The 22,866-nt window shown below is 42.7% G+C and overlaps 1 protein-coding gene across 1 annotated transcript in view; it reads left to right on the plus strand.

The window, feature by feature from the left end:
- NAE1 (NEDD8 activating enzyme E1 subunit 1) overlaps positions 1–19,064 on the plus strand; it is a 48,624-nt gene extending 29,560 nt beyond the window's left edge. Inside the window, exons 17-20 of the mRNA XM_063438295.1 lie at positions 11,320–11,412; positions 12,897–13,011; positions 14,644–14,693; positions 18,841–19,064. Of these exons, the coding sequence (XP_063294365.1) occupies positions 11,320–11,412; positions 12,897–13,011; positions 14,644–14,693; positions 18,841–18,950 (368 nt within the window). The 3' untranslated portion in view covers positions 18,951–19,064. The remainder of the gene's footprint in view (positions 1–11,319; positions 11,413–12,896; positions 13,012–14,643; positions 14,694–18,840) is intronic.
- Positions 19,065–22,866: the final 3,802 nt, after the last annotated feature.

Genomic DNA, 22,866 nt, shown 5'->3' on the forward strand with positions numbered 1-22,866 from the left:
TGGAGTTAGTACAATAATTCAATACAAGTACAATAAAGATTTTTAATAATTCCACATCAGTCCCCCCTATGAAATGTTAGATTCTAAGAGATAAAACTTTATTATGTTAGTATCAGAAGACGTGTTAACCCAAAGGCACAGAAACCCCGTGGCTGCTAGCTAGATGTTAATGCAAAGTGCAAGGCTGTCCCTAGATCTGACCCTAATAGGCTAACCATCCGTCAGTATGGCTCTCGAACGCTTCACACCCAAGGGTATCCCATGGCAGCTAACCCACCACTTCTCCACATGGGGCCTTTACCATTCACTGACAGATGCTGTCCCTGAGCTAGTCCCTTCCTAGAATTCCTGCACTTTATCAACAAAAGGGAATGTTTGCAGCGGCAGACAGGGTGAGTTGATGTCTTGGAATTCTTGGTCATCAACTTCGAGATGGGTCAGAGTGGGTGCCGCTTGGTCAACAGTCTTCATGAGGGATTTTCTCAGACATGGGAGGACACAACAAAAGAGAAGAGCAAAAATAAAAAGAAAAATTAGTATAGCCATACCAATCTGCATTAAAGCCTTTTGCCATCCTGTCATCCAACCAAACCATCTTTCCCAGGGATCTTTTATCCCAGAATTCCTTTTTAACTCTTCTGACAGGTCATTTAATTTTTCTATAGCTAGTGTGACTTTACCATTAGGGCCTGTGTTTTCTGGGATGTAGGTACAACATGTCATAGTGTCGGGCAAAATCTTACAAACCCCTCCTTTTTCGGCTAAGATCATATCTAGGGCCATTCTATTCTGGAAAGTCATTTGGGATGTGGCCTGCAACTGTTCGGCCAACCCCTGGAGGGCGTCTCTGGTGTAATTGACAAAACGCTGTTGATTATAATAAATGTAATTTATCCAATTTAGATTCTTGTTTGCGGTAACTATGGTAAAAATTGATTCAAATCCTGCAGCAACTTCATCCCTAGCTTTAAACTCGTTGGGCACCCCCCTGGGCACTCCAATGGCATCAATATATACATGAGGATCAAAACTTCCTTTCACTGGGGCGTCACGTTTAACCTTAGTGTGGCTGAACTCATGGGTGTTGAGGTGTGTATCAGAAATAATATGTATAGGCATAATGGCCTTAGTCAGAGTACACTCTCCCCACCATTCTGTGTCCATTCTGGATCTTAGCTGTAAATCCCCACACAACCAATAAATGTCCCCTAGTGACCTAGTGTGATGTTGCAGCAAACGTACAGGGACAGTTCTGTATGTAGCACAATAGCCTTTGGAAAAGTTACCTACAAATTTACCAATACCATCGTACATGGCATAGCAAGTGTAATTACCTTTATATACGGTAATACCATCAGGGGGTTTGACATCGTTGGCTAGGAGAGGATACTCCTTTGTCCATGCAATACATATGGACCTGTTAAAATTATAGTGATAGGCAAAAAGGCTTAAAATACATTCTTCTATATCTACAGGTAGGATTAAAGGTACGGTACCCAGGTGAGGCCGGGCACCTCCACACACGTAACATGCAGTTCTATTATGCTTATTAGCATTATATTTCATCCATTCTAACCATAAATTTACATCATTAAAACCTGTTTCAGCGGCCATGGTATCTTCAAAGGTGGGGTTAGCAATGGCCATCATGTCTTGAAAGGTCTGGATATGAGGTTTTAATGGGTTAGGGACCATATGGGTGGCCCCTTGCCACTCAGAAGAGTTGCACATATCTTTAAGGTAGAAATGCCCTAATTTTTGGTAGGAACCCTTTTTCCAATACATTCCCATCACATACTGGTCTGCATCTGTTGGGCTTGGGCGCTCAATGTTAAGGATTAATTTCATTGGTGTACTCCCCCCAGGCTTTCTCAAAGTCATTCTCTGGAGGAGGGATCTACCATGATCATCTACTTTAGATACGGCACTTTTTGGTTTGTAACCCCAGGCAGGCCCGGCATTCCACCCCGCCGCCCCCCAATGGTCACAATTGTGCCCCCATTGCTTGTCAACTACACAAACATATGGGTCTTTCGAATGAGGGATATCTCTATAGATGCTCTGGATTTGTGGTGTGGGAAATGGGCATTCTACAATATCACAATAGTCAAAGGTATAAGTAGCCACCTGGGTGCATGATGAATTATACCAGAAGGTGTACCCACTAATGTCTTTGGTAATGGCTACTTGCTGGGCCTTCATAAGGCTAATTAAGGAGAAGATGTACCAGAGATACATGTTTGTGCGATATTCGCTTCCTCTGGGGCAGGAGATTTCTTGCAGTGGGAAGCGTGGACCCAATTTGGCCTACCGGCCAATTTGACGGAGGTTGCGGTAATCAGGAGAACTTGGAATGGACCGTCAAATCTCGGTTCTAGGGTATTTTTCCGCACAAACTTCTTAACCAGGACCCAATCTCCGGGGAGTAGGTTATGGGAACCTGTATCCAATTCGGGATCTGGAATTGAAGAGAAAACTTGGGCATGTATTTTGTTTAAAACACTTGCAAGTTCAGTTACATAATCTACTAAAACATCTGATTGGAGCTGTAACTGCTGCGGATAATAACAACCTAGTCTGGGTGCTGTCCCAAATAGAACCTCATATGGGGACAGTGAATGCTTCCCTCTAGGTGTGTGCCTAACACTGAATAGAGCTATTGGTAGGCTTTCTGGCCAGGGCATCTTTGTTTCTTGTGACATTTTTAACATTCTGGTTTTTAGAGTGCCATTCATGCGCTCCACTTTACCACTACTTTGTGGGTGGTAAGGGGTATGGAAGGCCAGAGTCACCCCTAGAGCAGTCCAAATTTCTTTAGTCACAGTTGCTGTAAAGGCTGGGCCTTGATCACTCTCAATGACTTCTGGGAGTCCGAATCTGCATACAATATCTGTAATTAGGCGCTTTGCGGTTGTCTTTGCAGTGATATTGGCCACTGGGTAGGCTTCTGGCCAGCCTGAGAACATGTCCACTATTACTAGTGCATATTCATGGGGCCCACTCTTGGGCATTTGGATGTGGTCAATTTGAATTCGCTGGAAGGGGTACATAGGCTTTGCCAGGTGTTTCGCGGGCACCTTAATTGGTCTTCCTGGATTGCATTTTGCACAGATGACACAGGCCTTGCAAAAGCTATTGATCAATGTTGTGATTCCAGGTGCTTCATAATACTTCTGTATGAGGGCGGCCATCAATTCTTTTGACAGGTGCGCAGGCCCATGTGCCCATTGGACCACTGCTGGGTATAAATTTCTGGGAAGACAAAATTTGAAGTTGTTGTAATATATTCCGTCCTTTTGGACAGCTCCTTTCTTTTTCCACTTCTGGATTTCCTCAGGAGTGACTGCAGCTTGTTGTTCTTGTAAGATTCGCAAATCAGTAGGAAGAGTTTGCAAAGCAAAAATAGGGACTTCTTCTTCTTCTTCTTCTTGTCCGGACACTTCTTCATCCACTTCCTGCAAGTCCCTGGCCGCTAACTTAGCAGCTTGATCAGCCAAATGGTTGCCCTTTGCTTCATCTGTATCCAATTTCCCATGGGCCTTGACTTTCAAAACGGCCACCTCTTCGGGAAGTAGGAGGGCATCCATTAGCTCCTTGATTGCAGTGCTGTGTTTGACTGGTGTACCGGCGGTGGTAAGAAATCCTCTAGTCTTCCAAATTAGGCCGAAGTCATGTGCCACACCCAGAGCATATCTTGAATCTGTATAGATGTTGGCACGTTTTCCTTCGGAAATTTTGCATGCTGAAGTCAGGGCCTGTAATTCAGCTTCTTGCGCAGACATTGCTGGCGGTAAGGATGATGATTTAATGACTTCATCTGTTGTGGTTACGGCATATCCTGTGTGATATGTTCCTCCTTCATCGGCATATCTCGATCCGTCCACAAACAGGGTAAAATCCGGATCTGGTAATGGGTTCTCATGCACAGTTGGTAAGTGCACTGTTTCCATTTTCATCTGTTCAAAACAGTCATGAGGTGTTTCTGGGTCATAATCATTCTTTATGACCAGGTCTTGAAATTCCTTTTCCAGGAAATGGCGTGGCCATGCTTCTAGAAGGTCAGTTGTTGGGTATTTGGCAATACCGTTTTCCTGTAGCTGTTCTTCATTCATGGTGGCCCATAGTTTTGCCATGGGCCCAAGGTCATTCCATGACTTTGTCTTTAACTTGGTAACAGGAATATGTGGGATAGCGGTATCCCAATGGCGGTAGAGGTAGTTAAGTTGTTGAGGTAGTTGGACCAAGACCATGCTATTACCTTCAGAGTCGCAATAAAAGTCTTGTGCAGTGAGCTTTACATCGGTCCGGTGGTAAAGCTCATCTTCATAGCAAGGTTCAGGAGTAATGTTCGGTTTGTACCACATGGTGCAGAAGGCGTGATCTGGGCCTTCACAGAGAGGTTTTTCGCCTTCATAAAATGTCAAATGTGGATGCATGACTTTCTTAATACATCCACAGAGCAGGTGAATGTAGGTTTCATCCGTGATAAATCCATAATAGATACCCCCCTCAGGGAGTGGAAGAAGAGTGGACGGATTAAGCACTTGACATCTTTGGATGGAAATGTTGTCAGGCAAAAGAAGATGACACTGTAGGCGCAGGTGTCTGGCTGGAGACACGTGCTTGAGCTGGACTTGGTTGACGATGGCAGAGATGTCATGAGGGGCCAAAACAACCAGAGGGTGGCCAAGGACCAGGTCTGAGGTCCTCTCTATGAGTTCTCTCGCAGCAAAAACAGCCCTGAGACAGGAAGGAGTCCCTCTGGCCACAATGTCCAGTTGACATGAGAAATATCCAATAGGCCTCTGGCGGCCTCTTAAGTCATTAGTTTGGGTGAGCACTCCTGTTGCGTGGCCTTGTCTTTCAGAGACAAACAATTTGAAGGGTTTGGAGTAGTCAGGTAGGCCCAAGGCAGGAGCAGAGGCAATGGCCCGTTTTAAAGCATCGAAATTGGCCAGGGCTTCATTGGTGAGACAGAACGGGTCAGACTTAAGAGCATCATAGAGAGGTTGCATAAGCAGAGAGGCTTCAGGGATCCATGCTCTGCAGTAGGAAATGAGGCCTAGGAAGGCATGAAGAGACTTTGAAGTCCTTGGAGGTGGAATGTCCAGAACAGCTCTTACCCGGTCCCGAGTAAGATGTCTGGTACCTTGAGATAGGCAATGTCCAAGGAAGATCACTGAAGATTGACAGAATTGTAGCTTGATGAGTGAGGCTTTGCATCCCTGTTCTGCCAGATAGGAAAGAAGACTGATTGAACACCTTTCAGTAGCGGGAATATCATCTCCACACAGCAGTAGATCATCCACATACTGAAGTAGGACAACTTCTGGGTGCTCAGCTTGCCATGGGTCAAGGATGGTGCCCATGGCCTTAGCAAATTGACTTGGAGAATTTTGTGCCCCTTGGGGCATGACAGTCCAGGTATACTGTTGCATTTCATGAGTGAAAGCAAACAGGTATTGACAGGATGGGTCCAGTGGGACACTGAAAAAGGCATTGGCCAGGTCAATAACTGTGAAGAATTTTGCAGATGGTGGGACTCCGGAGAGCAGAGTATGAGGGTTTGGTACAAGAGGGGTGTCTAGGACGGTAGCTTCATTAACAGCACGGAGATCCTGAACCATCCTGTACTTCTCTGGCTCACCCTTTGGAGTTTTCTTTTTCACGGGGAATAACGGGGTGTTGCATTCAGATTTACATTTGACAAGGGCACCCTTCTCCAAGAGTGCCTTGATGTGGACAGAAATTGCAGCAGACTGTGCTGGTTTTAATGGATATTGTGGTTTTCTTGGTAACTTAGCTCCTGGAATAAGCTTTACCACCACAGGGGGAACATTTAGGTGACCTATGTCCTCTGGGCCTGAGGACCATAACTTAGCGGGCACCTGTGTTTTTAATTCCTCTGGGAAATTGGACCTTAATTCTGCTGCCTCCTCACGGGGCTTTTCTATATGCAGCATCAGAGGCAAAGAGCATAGGGCTGAAGTGTCTGATACAGACAGAGGTGTAAACATTTCTACCTGCCCATCTGGGGTAAAGGTGATGGATGCTTGCAGGCGTGAGAGAACATCAGCACCTAACAGGTTAATGGGGCATGTGGAGGATACTACAAAGCGAGCAAGCAGGCTAGAGCCAACTCGTAGTGGAGTTGTTAAAGGGCTACGTCTTGGCTGGCCATCCACTCCAACACAAGAGACATCAATACTGGACAGGAAGGATGGGTCTGGCAGGTCTTGTTCTCGTAGAACACTACGGGCTGCACCTGTGTCAACTAGAAATGTAGTAGGATGGTCTTCAATGGGCAAAGTCACTGTGGCAAGTGGCCCTCCCTTATCCCCTGTAGACACTGCCATTACAGGGGTTACAGACACAGGCTTGCCAGTCTCCTAATCGTCCGGTTCTTCAACAATTGGAACCTTTGTCTCGGTCCTGGGGCCTGGGGCAGGCTTAGAGAACTTCTTGGGTGCCCCTGGTTCCTTTTTAGGTTCCGGACAGTCGCCTCTGTAGTGTCCCTGAGCCCCACAATTGAAACAAGTTACATCTTCTAACCTGACTTTCTTAGTGCCAGAGGTGACGGGGGTAGCGCGAGCCACCATGAGGGGAGCTGGATTGGATCTTCTTGGGGTCTGAACAGATTCCAACCCTCTAGCAACTAAAAGCAGGGTATCCAGGGGAACAACCTTATATTCAGGGCGTGCGGCAATGATTCCCTTGCGTATAGAGTCTTTAACACCTTGGACAAACGCACCTGACAGCATTTGTGAATGAATCTTGTCAGTAAGATCAAACCCCAAATCTGTGAACATTTGATACAGCCTTGCATGAAACCTTTCCACTGATTCTCCTTTATCTTGAATAACATCAGTAAGGCCAGCAGCCTGATCCGCAAGTTTGTCCTTAGCCCATTCTCTTAATTGGGTGCAAAAAGTTACTCCGGAGGGGTAATCAACGTCACTGCCGAGCAGATCCGTACTGAGGTGTCGGGCCATACTTGGCCAATATGCATCCCCTGCTTTTATAGCACAAATGCTCAGTAGATCACGCCATGCTGCGGAATAAGTCTTTTGAATTTGAACTATCCCTCGATAGAAGGGCATAGGCTGTTTTTCTGGGTCAGGGAGTGATTTCATTAGAGCACTAGCTTGAGTGGGGTTGAAAGCAACATATTTAGGAGGGGCCTGTTCTCCCCGACCCTTGTGGCCAAAGGGGTCATCGATAGAACGATGAGTTGGGGCTCCCGCGGCAAGCTCCGATGAGACATGGGACACCCTGTCCATCTCGTCATCATCGAATTCTATGATATTGGCTCTTTTGCGTGGTGCAGGGTCTGAATGAGGTGAAAGGATCGGTGGTTGGGAACGAGCCCCAGATGCAGGGGTGGCTAGCGAGTTATAACCTGGGGATAGGTAGTCACCGGGAATTACCGGCATCAGGGCCGAACTGGGGGCCGCCATATTGGTGGCCGGAAAAGGTACTACATTAGGGTTAAGGGAAGAAGTGGCGGCCATGTTGGAAGAGGGCACATCCGGGGCAGACTGTGCCGGACTGGGCATGACCGGAACCTGGGGCGTGGCTTGGGGAGTGGGGAGTGGATATCCGGGATAGGGCAGGGCCATGGGATATGGGAAGGGGTAGGGCCAGGCTGGGGAGGGGAAGGAGGTGGGGTATTGAGCTGGGGTGGAGATGGGAGGGAACGGAGAGGGATTGGTAGGGGTGGGTGTAGAGGGAGGAGCCGGGGCAAGGGCGGAGGAGATGGTTAGTTGGGTGGAGGAAGAGGGGAGGGGGTCATGAACAGAGAGAGAGTGTAGGGCAGGAATGGCAGATGAAATGTTAGGGGAAGGTATAGCAGGTAGCGTAGGGATGGATGAGGATGATGGGAGTGTTAAAGATGGGGCAGGGGAAAAGAAAGATCCATCAGAATTCAGGACCGGGCAGACAGGGGAGGTGATGGGATGGGTATTGGGAGTGGGGAACATAGTCAGCTGGCTATCACTTATTGCTGACTGAACCTTGGGGATAGACATTCCCTGGGCGCCGGTTTTGGGCGCTGGCTGAGGATAAACCCCAGCAACACAATTATTATGATACACAAACAATTTCACACCCTTGTGATTTATCTCTTCCTCAACCCAACCTTCTAGCTGAATAGCCTTCGCTACTCTATACCATGCTTCAGCAGTCTTTAATAAACCATTATCTGTAAGTTTGCCTTTCTTTTCTGTCAGTAACCTGCGCCAACTTTCTGGTTGCAATCTCCCACATGTCGGTACAGCAATTCTACATACTTTCGCAATCTTTTCAACACCTTTAACCATTTCCTCACCCTCTCTGTCTTCGACTAAATCACATGCTAACCAGCCCTTACTGGGCTTGCTTAAATCCTGTCCCATAATCCCTTTACCCCTATACCAGCGTCCTAGATATAGGGAGAGAGAAGGAAAACTGAACAAGAACGTCTACAATGCTCGACTGCCACCCGAGAATCGTGGGACTTTCTCAGGTGCGTCTTCCCAAAACGTAGACTAGTCACTGAATCCGCCTACCCGGGGTGGTAGACACGGATTGGAGCGAGGTGAGAAGTGTGTGACCAATCACTTCTCTTTCAAGAGAAATGGGAGTGGATAGTATAATAATATAGGAAGTATAGAAAAGATGAAAGACAAGGAAAATCCTTAGAGACAGACACAGGAGTTCATGAGACTCCTAATAAAACAGACAAGACAACAATACAATTGAAATACAGTGCATGCATTACAGTTCAAATTAAATCAACAATAATCCCTTTCCTTCTACATGTGCTTACTCCAAAGTCACCTTTCTCAACCTCGTAGTGTCCCCGCTCGGAGAACGACTTTCGTAAGTCTCACTACCAGCGGCCAAGGATAACAGCTAACACCGGTCCGAAATCCTTTCCAGCCTCCCTCTACTCTGCAGTCCACAAGAATGTGGCCACGTCTATCCTCACTCCCGTAGTGCCCCTATAAAACCCACTTATAAGTCTCACTACCACGTGATGCGAAAAACAAGCAATACCTGCCTGAATTCCCCCAGGAAACAAAGTCCCCTGCCACAAGGCTCAGTCTCCTACCACAATTAAATAACCAGTGGATCTCCGGCTCAACTAGAGCCGAAAGGTCCGGGCCAGGACGTCCCCAACTCAACTAGAGCTGGATGGTCCGAACGTGCACAGTGAAGCTAGCTAGGCTATCAAAGTGACACACCATTGGATCACAGAAACCTATGATTCTACACAGATCCCACAGTTCCACCAACTTCTTTTTCCTTACAGCCACAGCCACGAGGCTCCTAAAAGAAGTAAACAGGCAACAGAAGACCCCCAGGAACACATCCACAGGTCAACCCCCCTTTTTCCTTACAACCACAGCACAGTGGTTCCTAAAAGAGGTAAAACAGGCAACAGAAGACCAAGGCAAATCCCCTCAGATCCACCCCCCTTTATCCCAAAAGAGGGAAAATACAAACAGATAGACAGTCACACCGAGGACCCAGGCAAATCCCCTCAGGTCCACCCCCCTTTATCCCAAAAAGGGGAAAACAAGCAAGACAGAGAACCCCAGGCAAATCCCCTGCAGGTCCCCACCCCCCCTTTATCTCAAAATGGGGAAACAGGCAAACAATTCAAACACACCCAGGCAACAGATAGACTAAAATGCAGGTAAGCAAGTGAGTAACGAGACACCGGGCAAGATATTACCTGTCTTTGATGTCCTCCCGGGAAGCAGTCACAGACACGTGGACGGGTCAATCAAAGGGGCCGGAACGTACCGGTGGCTCTGCAGAAGTCTCTACCGTGTATCTGGAGGTGATCAATCTCCCTTCCTTCCCCCTGGATTCCTCCGTCCACCCTTGTCTTCCTTAGGACGGCTCACCGGCCGGACATAGCCCGATGCCCCACGTTGGGCGCCAAGTTGTTATGGTACTTTTTGAAAGTAAACCAAAATGTTCAAAGTCTATCTGTTCCTGTCCAAATCAATAAAGTTAAATTGCGTATATACGCTGAAGTAATTAAGTCTGACACACGAGGTTCAGGTTAAAATAACTTCGAGAAAGTTTATTGGCAAGTGAAGAAAAAGCGGGCGCGCAGGCCCTTTTAAGAGGCATTTTGCGTCATCATTGATTATTAGAATATCAGCAAATAAACATCATCAATTGGATTAATTATTAAGTGACGGAGTTAGTGTCTTACCTATTGGTTAGTAAAATTAAGAGGTTAGTCCCGTGCCCACCCATCAGAGGTGGGATTATTCTGGACACGGGTGGGGGGCAAGGGGGTCCTAAGCGTCATTTTACACGGTCAGTGATATCAGGCTTTATGTCCAGGTGCAAGGTCTCTTATGAATAGAACATTTCATTACTACTGTGTTCTGTGGCCTTCAAACTATACTATCTTACAAGCTCTTAAGGAGTAGCCGGCAAGTCTTAAGGAGTAGCCAGCACCTCCTGGTACTTGTCCTTGAAGGAAACACGGTCTTTGTCTACTGTATTAATTGGGTTGAGAAGTTCAGTCACGTAATGTAGTTTTAAAATGAACAAGTTAAGTCATGAGGACAAAATGGAGGGATTGAAGAAGTCAGGTTAGGAGGACAAAATGGAGGACGAAGTCACAGTATAAAGTTAAAATGGAGTTAGTACAATAATTCAATACAAGTACAATAAAGATTTTTAATAATTCCACATCAGGCTGAATACCTAGGTTCAGTTTGCACATACTGAGGACTTGTCTATAGAATCAAAAGCACGTGCCTGCTTACAAAACCTCCAAAAGGGGTAAAAGGCCCAATACCATTGTCTTCATTGCTAAAACAGTTCCCCTTATTTTTGTTAGACTTTACAAATTAGCAATACACTGCACATAAAAAAAAATCTAAATATAAAGAAGTCCCACCTCCATTTCAAGCCTAATGCATGACTCAAAATTTTAACTCCCCATTAGCCTTTGACAAATCAAATTTTAGTAAGTAGAAATTCTCCCCTGGTAGGTATGCTATGGCTTGCAGGGGTGCGTAATTTTAAGGCCTGGTTCGTAGCATTGAACTAGAAATTTTAAACTCTGGCCTAACAAATTTTGTTTTTCCAACACATATCACAGTAAGAAACAGTAAGAAAAGCAAAATAGATTTCCCCATGTTCCTGGGTATTTGCAAGAAATCTTCTTTTTTGTTTGAGAATGCAGATTTCCATAATATCAGTAGTATTAGAAGTGTAAGTGGGCTTTCTTAGTATGAACCTTTATGATCTATAAGTCAACTTGTTTTTCTTTGTAAATTCTGCCTGTAATGCCAATTTGTTTTCCAGTTTCTTTCATGGAGAATCCAGACAATGAGATTGTTCTGTACCTGATGCTAAGGGCAGTCAACAGGTTTCAGAAGCAACATGGCAGGTACCCAGGTAAACGCTGAGTTTGTCTATTTTCCTGCCAATATATAAATATATTCATCCCTTTAAATGGTGTATATATGTCAATGGCAGAGCAAAAAAATTAATAAAAATATGCAGAATGTTTGCATGTATTAATGCATCTTAGACGGCTTATTAAAATGTGTACAGCTAAGATTCCATGTTATGGATATATTTACCGAAAACCCTAAAAATATTACGCAATAATTTCACAAAGCAGACAGATTCGATAGACTTTGTGCAAAATGTAGGTCTAAATGGTTGGCTTGGAGATTTTAATTCCGGCTCTGTTAAATTTAGTACACATGCCCCCAGTAAAAACATGCATGCGTTTATTGCTGCTTTTTTACTTTTGAGATATATCTAAAACCAGCTTGCAAAAATATCTCTGCAGAGCGCACTAGCTCATGGCTTTCCAATGCTTCTCAGTAACCTGTAATAGCACAGCGCGTCTGCCACTTCTTTAGTTCCGTGGAGCTATGGGAAGAAAGACTTACCTGACTTCTTTTGGTGTTTTTTTTGGTTTGATGGAGAAACCTATACTTAAATTCCTATCACTTTTTGATACAGGCCTGCCTTATTCAAGATGCTATTTACAGTTCTTTTTATATTGTTGATATCTGTATTTATTTTAGGAAGATTACAGCAGGTTTATTTGCTTAGCATTTGCAACAAGATTCACTCCATTTAAAGGGACCTGTTTTCCTGGCACTAGAGAATCCTACAGTGCCCCCCATCCTATGTTGCTGAAGGGGTTAAAACCCTTTTCAGACACTTACCTGAATCCAGCGCCGATGTCCCTTGGCACTGGGTTAGGCTCCGCCCCCGCTCCTCCCACGCTGACATCCGCCAGCAGGGGAGACCTAATGCGCATGTATGGCAATGGCATTATTCATTGCTTTCCTATAGGGATTCCGGCAACGCTGGAGATTCTCATGCATAGCAGAGAGGCTGGATTAACCCTCAACGTAAACATAGCAGTTTATCTGAAACTGTTATGTTTACAGCTGCAGGGTTAAAACTAGGGGGACCTCTCACCCAGACCACTTCATAGTAGTCCTTTAATGCTTCTTTTTCCTTTGATTGTCATAGTAGCCTAGCCACCATGTAGGGCTTTGTCTGTTTCTTTTTGAGCTATAATGCCCAGTTGTTATCTAGCAAGCTGCTGAACAATATTGGCTAAGGATAATTTATAGTTAATATATTGTAAGGAATTATGCCCAGTGTCTTGTTTCAATGATAGGAGACAATATAGTTGAATCAGATAGATATATATATATATATATATATAGATGCTTTATATTTTGTGCATGTTATGGAACATTTCTTCTTTACATAAATATATGTGTCTGTATACCCTCTGCCAAAGATGTTTTCAGATAAAGGTTCTATTTTTCGCGATGGAGTTCAGGATTGAGATTCCTTACATACCCCAGTGCAGTGTTTGGTTAAGCTTGTGCATTCTTTAATTTCAGGGATTTATCATTATCAAATTGAAGGAGACTTTGGGAAACTAAAAAGCTGTTTGCAAGGATTCCTCCAGGAGTACGGGTTGTCGCTGAGTGTGAAGGATGAGTACATCCAAGAATTGTAAGTGATGCAAAATTTCACAGAGTTTAGCACTTTCACTGACAGACCAGCAGCTTTTCATTAAAAATACAGCCATTCATTCCTTATAACTGCTACGTGAACGTTCTTATGTTGCCCCATGCATCTTAGTTACCCGTAGTTAAGCATGACCATTTTTCCCCATGAGCTACATTTTATCTCTTTAGAAGATTTGTGGACAAAACCCAGACATAAGATTATGTCAGGTTATTCTAATAATACGTTAAAGGACCACTCTAGGCACCCAGACCACTTCAGCTTAATGAGGTGGTCTGGGTGCCAGGTCCCTCTAGGATTAACCCTTTTTTTTATAAACATAGCAGTTTCAGAGAAACTGCTATGTTTATACTGAGGGTTAATCCAGCCTCCAAAACCTCTAGTGGCTGTCTCATTGACAGCCGCTAGAGGCGCTTGCGTGCTTCTCACTGTGAAAATCACAGTGAGAGCACGCAAGCGTACATAGGAAAGCATTGTAAATGCTTTCCTATGCGACCGGCTGAATGCGAGCGCAGCTCCTGCCGTGCATGCGCATTCAGCCGATGACGTCGCAAGGAAGAAGGAGAGGAGGAGGAAATCTCCCCGCCCGGCGCTGGAGAAAGAGGTAAGTTTAACCCCTTCCTCCCCCCAGAGCCCGGCGAAGTGGGTCCCTGAGGGTGGGGGCACCCTCAGGGCACTATAGTGCCAGGAAAACGAGTATGTTTTCCTGGCACTATAGTGGTCCTTTAAATATAAATAATATGATATATGTAAAAATCCATAGCGTTTGATTTTATTATAATCAATATTGTGGATTTCATAGCTAGGGTAGGATAACCTTTTAATTTTTAAAAAAAATCCATTTTAGCTAAAGCAATTAAAGGAAATAGTAATTTTATTATTATTTTAAACTATTATGCGCATTTTAGCCTATGTGTGTTATTTAATATTTATTTATTTACTTGTAATAATGTTGAATCATTTATAAACATGTATTTTCATTGAGTATACTGCCTTAGCCTTGCTATAGTGGGGACTTGTATCCTAAATAATAAATTAAAATTACACTTTTCCTTTATTGAGGATTTGTTTTGGATATTTTCGTTTCCTGGACCTTCGATGTGTCTTAAGGACTGGGTTGGTGATAATTGCACTAATCCTAGGCGAATCCTCTAACCCAAGTTTCAGTATTAAGATATTTTACATTAGGCTATTAGTGAACTACATGTCCTATAAAACCCTGGACAAAACAAAAAACCTGCAACTTTTTGGAAAAGGTTTATGGGATTTGTAGTTTGCTGAGTGGTGGAGATCCGTTATTTTTATAAGCTTTCCCCAGCTAGCCCTGTCTTGCCATGGACAGCACTGTAAGTTCATTGTACTGTATAAACCTTTATGTACGTGTTAACGAACTTTGAAGAAATATATTGCAAAATGCTCCAGTAACGTAATTCCCAACTGAGCACCTCCTTAGTTCCTCTGGCGAGAGACACCCACATTATATTTTCCCCCTCCTTCTCCCTGTGCACTTGGAATGATGTAATTTGACTGGACAGTGTTTCTTGCAAGAAGTAGGTCAGCAGCTAAAGGCTGCCGCTCTCTGTGACTTCACAATGAACATGCATTTTCTTTTTTCAGCTGTCGATATGGAGCAGCTGAACCTCATACCATTGCGTCTTTCTTAGGAGGTAAATATTTGCTCACAAACCCTACTTGTGTGAAGAAAATGTCAGCGGAAGCCATTATCCAAATAATCCACTACAAATGACAATTGATGCTAAACATCTTAGTTTGCTGGCAGCATTTCTTTGGGTTTACTTATAACAACTTACTTATGTACTTATAACAATTAGCTAATTAGAACAACTTACGTCTGCACCCTATCATTTCATATTTTACATTTATTTAGTTTCTAATTGTAATCCAGCCTTTCTTCAATCACATTTGATTGCCTTTCACATATCCCCTGCTTCTTACAACTGCAGGCTTCACTGCTCTGTACCAAATCACACATGCCATATAATCTGGCCTTAGCGCTGACCCTTAATGGCTGACCTGGTACTTCTGCATGCCTAGTCCTTAATTTGTAAAATAAAGGATGGTCCAGGCACTCAAGTAGGTAACAAAATAGCAGCTTTATTGGGGAAAACACAGCAATGTTTCCACCCGACCAGGTCTTTTTCAAGCTTGACAAAGCTTGGTCGAAACATTGCTGTGTGTTTTCCCCAATAAAGCTGCTGTTTTGCTATCTACTTGAGTACCTCCACCATCACTTTATTTTACATATTTAATGTGGGTGCAGCGCAGTCTCCTGCTATTTACTGCCATTAGTCCTTAACTTTGTTCGATTTAAGTTGCTAGAATATTGAATACTACAGGAGTATTGAGTAGGATGAGCCTATTATCCAATAAGTTCTAATTAGCTGATTGGGATAACATCTATGAAAGGTGATTACTGTAATTATGAATTAATTTTCTTTAATCTTTGTGATAAATTAGCCTTAATAATGGAATGCTCTGCTGTGCACTAAAATTAGATTTCCGCTTGGCTTCTGTTCCCTGCTACTTTCACCTTGCTTGTCTAACTCATTGCTCAGAGAAAGTTCTGCAAGTATAGTCATGCCCTGAGGTAAATCTCTGACTCAACTAAATATCTCCGATAAACAGCTGCCCTCGCTGCCCCTAAACATTTTAACCAGAAGCAATGCAATCACCCATGCGCCCTCCAAGCCTGCCTTGTCAGGGGTGAATGGGCAAAAAAAAAGCGCTAAACACTGACCTTTTAAAATTGTTGTTTGCCAAAAATACCAGCTAACATGAAGAAATGCAACATCTTTCTTAACCCCTTTAGTGGCAGTCATGGGCTCATCCCAGTCACTCAAAGAGTCAAGGCTATGATTGCTCTCCAATTCTTTTCACAGTCCCCAAGCAATGAAGGGTTAATAATGGGCTTTCTACTGAGATCCCTTTAGAATGTTCTGCTGTCTTTTTAAATCTTTAGTTTTGCAGTGAAATGTGTTGGTCACAGCATATACACATGGAAATTGATATCTCTATTGCTCCTCTTCATTTTAAATATGTGCAAGAAGATAACATATCGGATTAAAATCCCAGCCCTTTGGAATTCTGTTTTTATTAAACTTTTAGTATTGCTTGTTGCTTTAAATACAAGACACAAATGTGTGCACATTACTACTTAAAGGAACACTATAGGGTCAGGAACCCAAACATGTATTCCTGACCTTATAATAAGATTACTATCTAGCCCTTCTGCCCCCCTGTCTATGTAGTAAAATATTGCCTTATTTCCAGCGCCGCGCAGGGCTCCTTGTGTTTTGTCCCTCCTCCGATCTGCCTTCTTGGCTGACATCATCAGAAGTGATGATCTCAGCCAATCACAATGCTTTCCCATAGACGGGCCAAAGAGGTGGGCTAGGGGCGGGACCAAACAATTGATTGAATCAATGCATCTTTATGAGGAAAGTTCAGCGTCTCCATTCAGAGAGTGGCCCTGGAGGTGTTCCTAGTCAGCAATGTAAACACTTCCTTTTTCTTAGAAAAGGCAGTATTTACAGAAAAAAGCCTGCAGGGACTGGCTATACTGTCCAAAACAACTACAATAAGCTGTAGTTGTTCTGGTGACTATAATGTCCCTTTAACATTATGTCAATGCATTAATCCATGCACCAAAAGATTACTTAATTATTCTTGCTTCTGTCTTCCTCTGATTTGTTTTTATAAGCGTAATGGATTACTAGTAAATGAAGTCAATGACGTGGTCAGGATGCAGTACTCCTGTCATTTTAGCCTTGAAATGCAAAACTGCTGTTTAGTAGAAACTGCAATGTTTACATTGTAGGGTTAAATATACCTCTAGCAGCTGATAGTAAGCCGCTATAGGCACTTCCTCCTCCAGAACCGAGTGAAACAGTCCTGGAATCAAATGATACTGAAAGTAGCACTTTATTGGAGGTGTGCAGTGTTTGGCCATGCATGCATATCTCCAATCCATTGCTTCTCTATGACAAACACTGTATTTGAGATCGAGGAAGACATAACAAATTACAGGCTGAGTATATTTAAAATTCAATGTGCACTTAGAAAGGTTTGAGCAGTATATAAAATTAATATTTGCTGACTGTTTTAAAGTGATGGGGAAACAAATTCAACTTTAAAGTATTAAGTCTCTTATTTAGTTGTAATACCCTCCTCTTGCTCTAACAGGTGAGCATCATGGGAAATTTATAGCTCACAACAGGTGGAGTGCCATGGGGTAGCCATTAGGTGTGCATACCCATTTAAAAGATCAAGACATACACAGACTGTTCTTCTTAACATAACATATAGATCAGGGATAGTTTTGGAACTGCATATACTTGTGAACTATATGTCCATTTATAAGCATCACAAGAAATGTATGCCAATAAACACCTGCAATGTAAAGTTTCACAGTAAGTGGTCAAGGTACAGAAAAAGGTAAGGTACGTATTAAAATATATAAGTGGGTGTGATCTCCTATTTAATGCAGTTTTTGAAACCATTCTTCTAATCGTGTGCTTTTGGGATTTCATATCCATGTAATAGGTTATACTTCTAAAATTAATTGTAAAAGTTTACTTTAGTGACTTTTCTTCCTGAAAACCATTATCAGATTGTAAATGAGCTTCTAGTGCTTAAAGGGATATTCTGGGCACCATAACAAGTACATCTCAATGAAGTTGTTATGGTGCCTGGAGTTCCCCAGTGCCATCTTACATGTAAGTGTTCAGATGTTCTCAAATTATATTTCTACTTAAAATTAGTCCCCTGTTTCTCCCTCTCCTTTTCTGCTTTAGGCCTGTGTTGACGCATTAGCAGAAGCGGAGATTGTGTGGCAGAATTTGGTTGAGCGCTTCAGCTGACACTTTGTGTGTCACTGGCTACCTGTCAGGATAGGTAACCCAACACACAAAAAGGGGTCACACAAGTACAGGAAATAAGAGTAGGTATTACCAGACCTTAGAGTGTCCAAGCTTAAAGTGCAAAGAACAAAAGATAGAAATGTCAAATAACAGGCCATAGTCAATGAAGATACACTGAATCAATAAACAAGCCTAGGTCAGTGATACAGAGAACAGAGTAGTCGAAACGAACAAAAAACAATAATCAGGAATCAGAGTATGGGGGAAAAATGCGCTGTCGGATAATCAAAAGGGGAACCGCAACATGGCACTGAATAGATGGAAAACTCAAGTAAATATAGGCCTTGGGGGTTTACTTGATAGCCACATTCAAAAACATGAGTGGGCGTCAGCAATGACGTGATGACATCATGAAGTGGCGCTACTTATTGACATCATAAAACAGGCAAGGCTACAGCATCTGGCTTTAGAAACGGTGGCAAAGGTGTCTGAGGATGTGACACTGATGTGGTCCTTACTTGGGGAGGAAGGGGCACCAGGTGAGTGCTGTAGTGCAAGGGTATGTATCCTTACACCGCCCATCACGAGTAAACATACGTATATTTCTAACCTTTACTTGTGATAGGTTGAGAGCATCCGCAGACCAGAATGGTTTAACACTTACAGTGGACTCCAGGCACAAGAACAACTTCATTGAGATGACGATGTTATGTTGCCTGAAGGATTCCTATAAGCCTTTTTCCTACAACTGACATCCACAAATCAAGTTCCATAGCAATAGAAGTCCGTTAACGCTCTGGTATTGTCAATCCAGTAGAAAAGCCCAATTTACACAAAAATATATGCTTAAAAAGATGACTGCTTTAAAGGCATAACAGGAAAAAATGTTGATACTTTTTAACACCCTATTTTTGTTTTGTTTTTTTTATTTCAGGGGCCGCTGCTCAGGAAGCAATAAAAATAATAACCAGCCAGTTTGTTATATTTAATAACACTTTTATCTACAACGGAATGTTACAGACATCTGCGAGCTTTCAGCTATAAACTGACTCACTGTATTATAATACCTGTAAATGTACTGCTATCCGAGCTCTGTAAAATAGTCATTGTTAACTGTAACCTTCTCAGTAGCCTGAAAATAAACATTATTAGTCTTTCGATTTGTAATTGATCTCTTTTGCAAAACTGCCAATGTATTGTGTAAGCCGAGGATATATTATTAGACTATAATAGTGGTTTTTAAAATTGTTCTTTGTCAGCCCAGCACGACAACACTCAATTCCCATGGATATTAATTTTACTACAAGAAAGCTAGCAATCATATTTTTTAAATCAATACAGAGCTGTAGGTGTTTCATAACTTCCTCTTAGATATGGGAGTCAAAGATATAGAGCTATGATTAGAGAGGTGTTTATGTTTGTTTCTGAAAAACAAACAAAAAAAAAAAAACCTTGTTGGCCGCCTGGGCTCCCATGCCTTTCTGTGTAATAAAAAGTGCAGTAAGTACCGGTATGTATCTGTCAATGTGTTTGTACTGCATAGAAGCAAATGTAAGACATTTCTACCTACGAAAGAGCTATTCTGTGCCAGGCTAACACATCCCCTTTCCTGCCTCCATGTGTCACCAGTAATTAACATTCTGTCACTGTCATTGCATTACTTTTTTATTTTCTTTTAAATTAGATTATATTAACTTTTAGAAATATGCATGTGGTTTTATATATAATCTGAAAAATTACGAATCCAAATGAATAAACCTATGAAAATGTTTTAAAATTATATGTTACGGTTCTTCAGGTACAAATCAGGTAAGACTATGTGGATGTTACGAATGGCTGTAAGCCAGTTCTGAACTGTGAAGTGTATACTGAAAGAAGCAGGATTAGCAGGGGTAACCAAGCAGGGGTAACCAATACATGGAGATGAGAGGGGATCTCCCAGTGTTTGTTGGTTTGAGGACCTACCAGATGCATACATTTTCTGCGACAAGTACCCCTTTAAGATAAGTATTTAAGTACTTAAAAGGAGTGCTGTCTGTCCTGAGTTGGATAAGCTCAGGGAAACCTCAAAGTTACCGTAGCTGTCAGTGAATCTCTTCAAGCAGAACTATTATTGGAGGTTTTACAATTGTTTGCAATGATATCCTCAGTAAATACATTAAGTGTTATTTGTTTTCTTTGTAGGTTTTTATTGCACATGGCTTTGAACAGACTTAAAATCCTTACCCATTCTTTCCTTTACACATTACACTTCAACAAGATACAAGTATGTCTGTGTCTTTAAAATAAACTAAAAATTACTTCATGGAAGTCAAACATGTTTCTAAAATTAGGGTTTATTTAATAAATTATTTTACTGAAATCCAAACCAAATTCAAAACTTATGAACATAAATACTAGAATTAATTTTGTTGTGTTTTAAAACATCAAATCGGATATTGGTCTAGTCCCTGATATATATATATATATATATATATATATATATATATATATATATATATATATATAATCTTAGAAAAGGGGGAATAACTTGTTTATCTATTTTAACACTTTTTTTTTTAAATGCCCTTAAAACATTGCCTACTGAACCTGAATATTTTTATGATTTACCTATGGAATCAGTGCTGACAGGTGCCTGAACTAGGATCAGACCGTACCCATACAGCCATCTTTTATTGTAATCCGTACATTTTTAAAGTTCTACAAGCCCAAATTAATGACACAAAAATTCAATTTGCACACTGGCGAACATCAAAGGAGTGGCTAGTAAGCACCATAACCACTACAGTCTGTGTTATGCTGCCAGCAGGATTCTGGTTTTATTTTCGTGGTTTGGTGTCAAATATTTTCATTAATTGACCGTCTGAGAATGCCAGGCAAGGGTCACTTTATAACTACGCGGTGACACCTCAGCTCATCACTTGGTATTTATAATACTGTTGAGTATATGCGACAGCCACATCTCATGGAGAAATTCACCCTTTATTCATAATAACAGGGGTAAAAAAAAACTCAAATTTGCAGCGGCGCGGGTTTACAAAGACTAATAATGTTTACAAGTATAAAACACATATGAAGAAGGATAACTGGTTTCATTATTTAAAACAAAACTCTTGATAACCTGTTAGAAATGCCAGGAACAGCCGGACACACTGACAAAACCAGACATTTAGACTTCCTCTGGGAATCTGGGGCAGGCTCCCATCTCTTTTAGGATTCCTTGGTCTAAAGGGAAAATAAATATGTATATTTATTAAATATATTTTATTAATACTGTATAATATGGCTACATTTGTGACAAAACTGGCATAAGAAATATTTAATTACTTCATACAGGGAAATCAATATTTTTACAGCAATTCAGTGAGAAAAGAAAGAAAAATTGAATCTAGTAAACTTGAGGGCATGTTTAATTGGCATGCCAAATACACCTGCCAAGATCAGCCAAGAAAACTTCCGGTCAGATGCTCACGGGAGTTGGAGTTTATTTACAGCTAGCTCCAGCAGCCAATAGTCTGTCAGGCACGCGGCACGCGCCTCTCCCTTCCAGCCAATCACGGCATTGGAAGATGCAGCTCCTCTGCTGGCAGGTAAAAGGCACGCCCCCACGCTGTCAATCAACCGTGCTTTTCCCGCCTAATCTCTCCCTCAGGTGATCAGTCCTTGACCGTATTTGGGCGGGAAACGCGAGAAAAGTCGTCACTTGAGTAAATATCGATGTGGCTGCTGACTTAAACTAGGACACCTCACATGTAAGCTTTTTAGGGCTAAAATACTTTCCCTTAACATTTTCCCAGCACAGGAGATGCTCACATAGATGGTAAATACCTCAAAGTAAGCTGCTGTGTTATTATAATCTGCCAAGTTCATTTTTCTAGTCATTTTATTTAAAAATGTAATTGGTGATGTATGGAAAAAACAACTATTTTATTCATTAAGGATAGAAAAATACCACAGAGCAGTGTTTGTAGTAATTATTTTTTATAAAGTCTTCCACATATTAAAATCAGCCCTTCACATCGTCAGGTATACACAATTACTAGAGTGAATACAGGATTTGCATAATTGCTAATTATTTTTATTTTTGGCATTTATATAGCGCCAATTTAATCTGCAATGCTTTACAATATTATAAAGGGGATACGGTAAGTTTAACAATAAACAAGACAATTACAAAATGTTACAAGAACAATAGGTTGCTGAGGGCCCTGCTCAAACGACCTAGCAGTGTAGAGCAGGGGTTCCCAAGCCGTGGTACGCCCCTGGGGGGGTACGCAAAAAAAAAAAAATCGGCAATGGTGGCGGTGCCGGCCGCCACACTGGTTGGTACAGGTACATCGGGTGGTCCATGCACTCAGGACCACCCGATGGACATGTGCCACAAGGGGCCCGGTCGTGCGTTGTGGCTCTTTTATAGAGCGACCGGGCCCCTTCTAACCTGCCCGAAGAGCTGGGAGGAAGTGAGTAAGGTGGGCACTTCCTCCCAGCTCAAAGAGAACCTGCCGCGTGGGAGCAGGGAGAGGGAGGAGCAACAAGACCCTCACACCCATCAGCCCCAGCCATGGGAGCCACCCTCCAGCACCTCCAAGGTAAGAAACTGGAGGGTGGCTAGAATTGTAGCTTGTGTGTGTCAGTGTCTGTATATGTCAGTGTGTATGTATCTTAGGTCTCGACAAATCCCATAGCGACTGGGATATGCGAGCCCCTTACCTCCGAGGCAGGCGGATGGTGAAAAGGTAGGGGATTATGGAGGTGGGCAGCATGCTGGATGGCCATGGAGGCAGGCGGCTAGCTGCGTGAATAGAAGGAGTGCGGCGAGGGAGCTGTCACGTCCCTGCTCTGCTTCCCCGCGCACCGCTTAATGAGACCAAGGCCGGAATATGATGTAATTTTTCGGCCCCGGTCTCACTAAGCGGCGTGCGGGGGAGCAGAGCCATCACAGCTCCCTCGCCGCTGGCAA

Source organism: Pelobates fuscus, chromosome 12 (genome assembly GCF_036172605.1).
Source record: "Pelobates fuscus isolate aPelFus1 chromosome 12, aPelFus1.pri, whole genome shotgun sequence".
Lineage (NCBI taxonomy): Eukaryota > Metazoa > Chordata > Amphibia > Anura > Pelobatidae > Pelobates > Pelobates fuscus.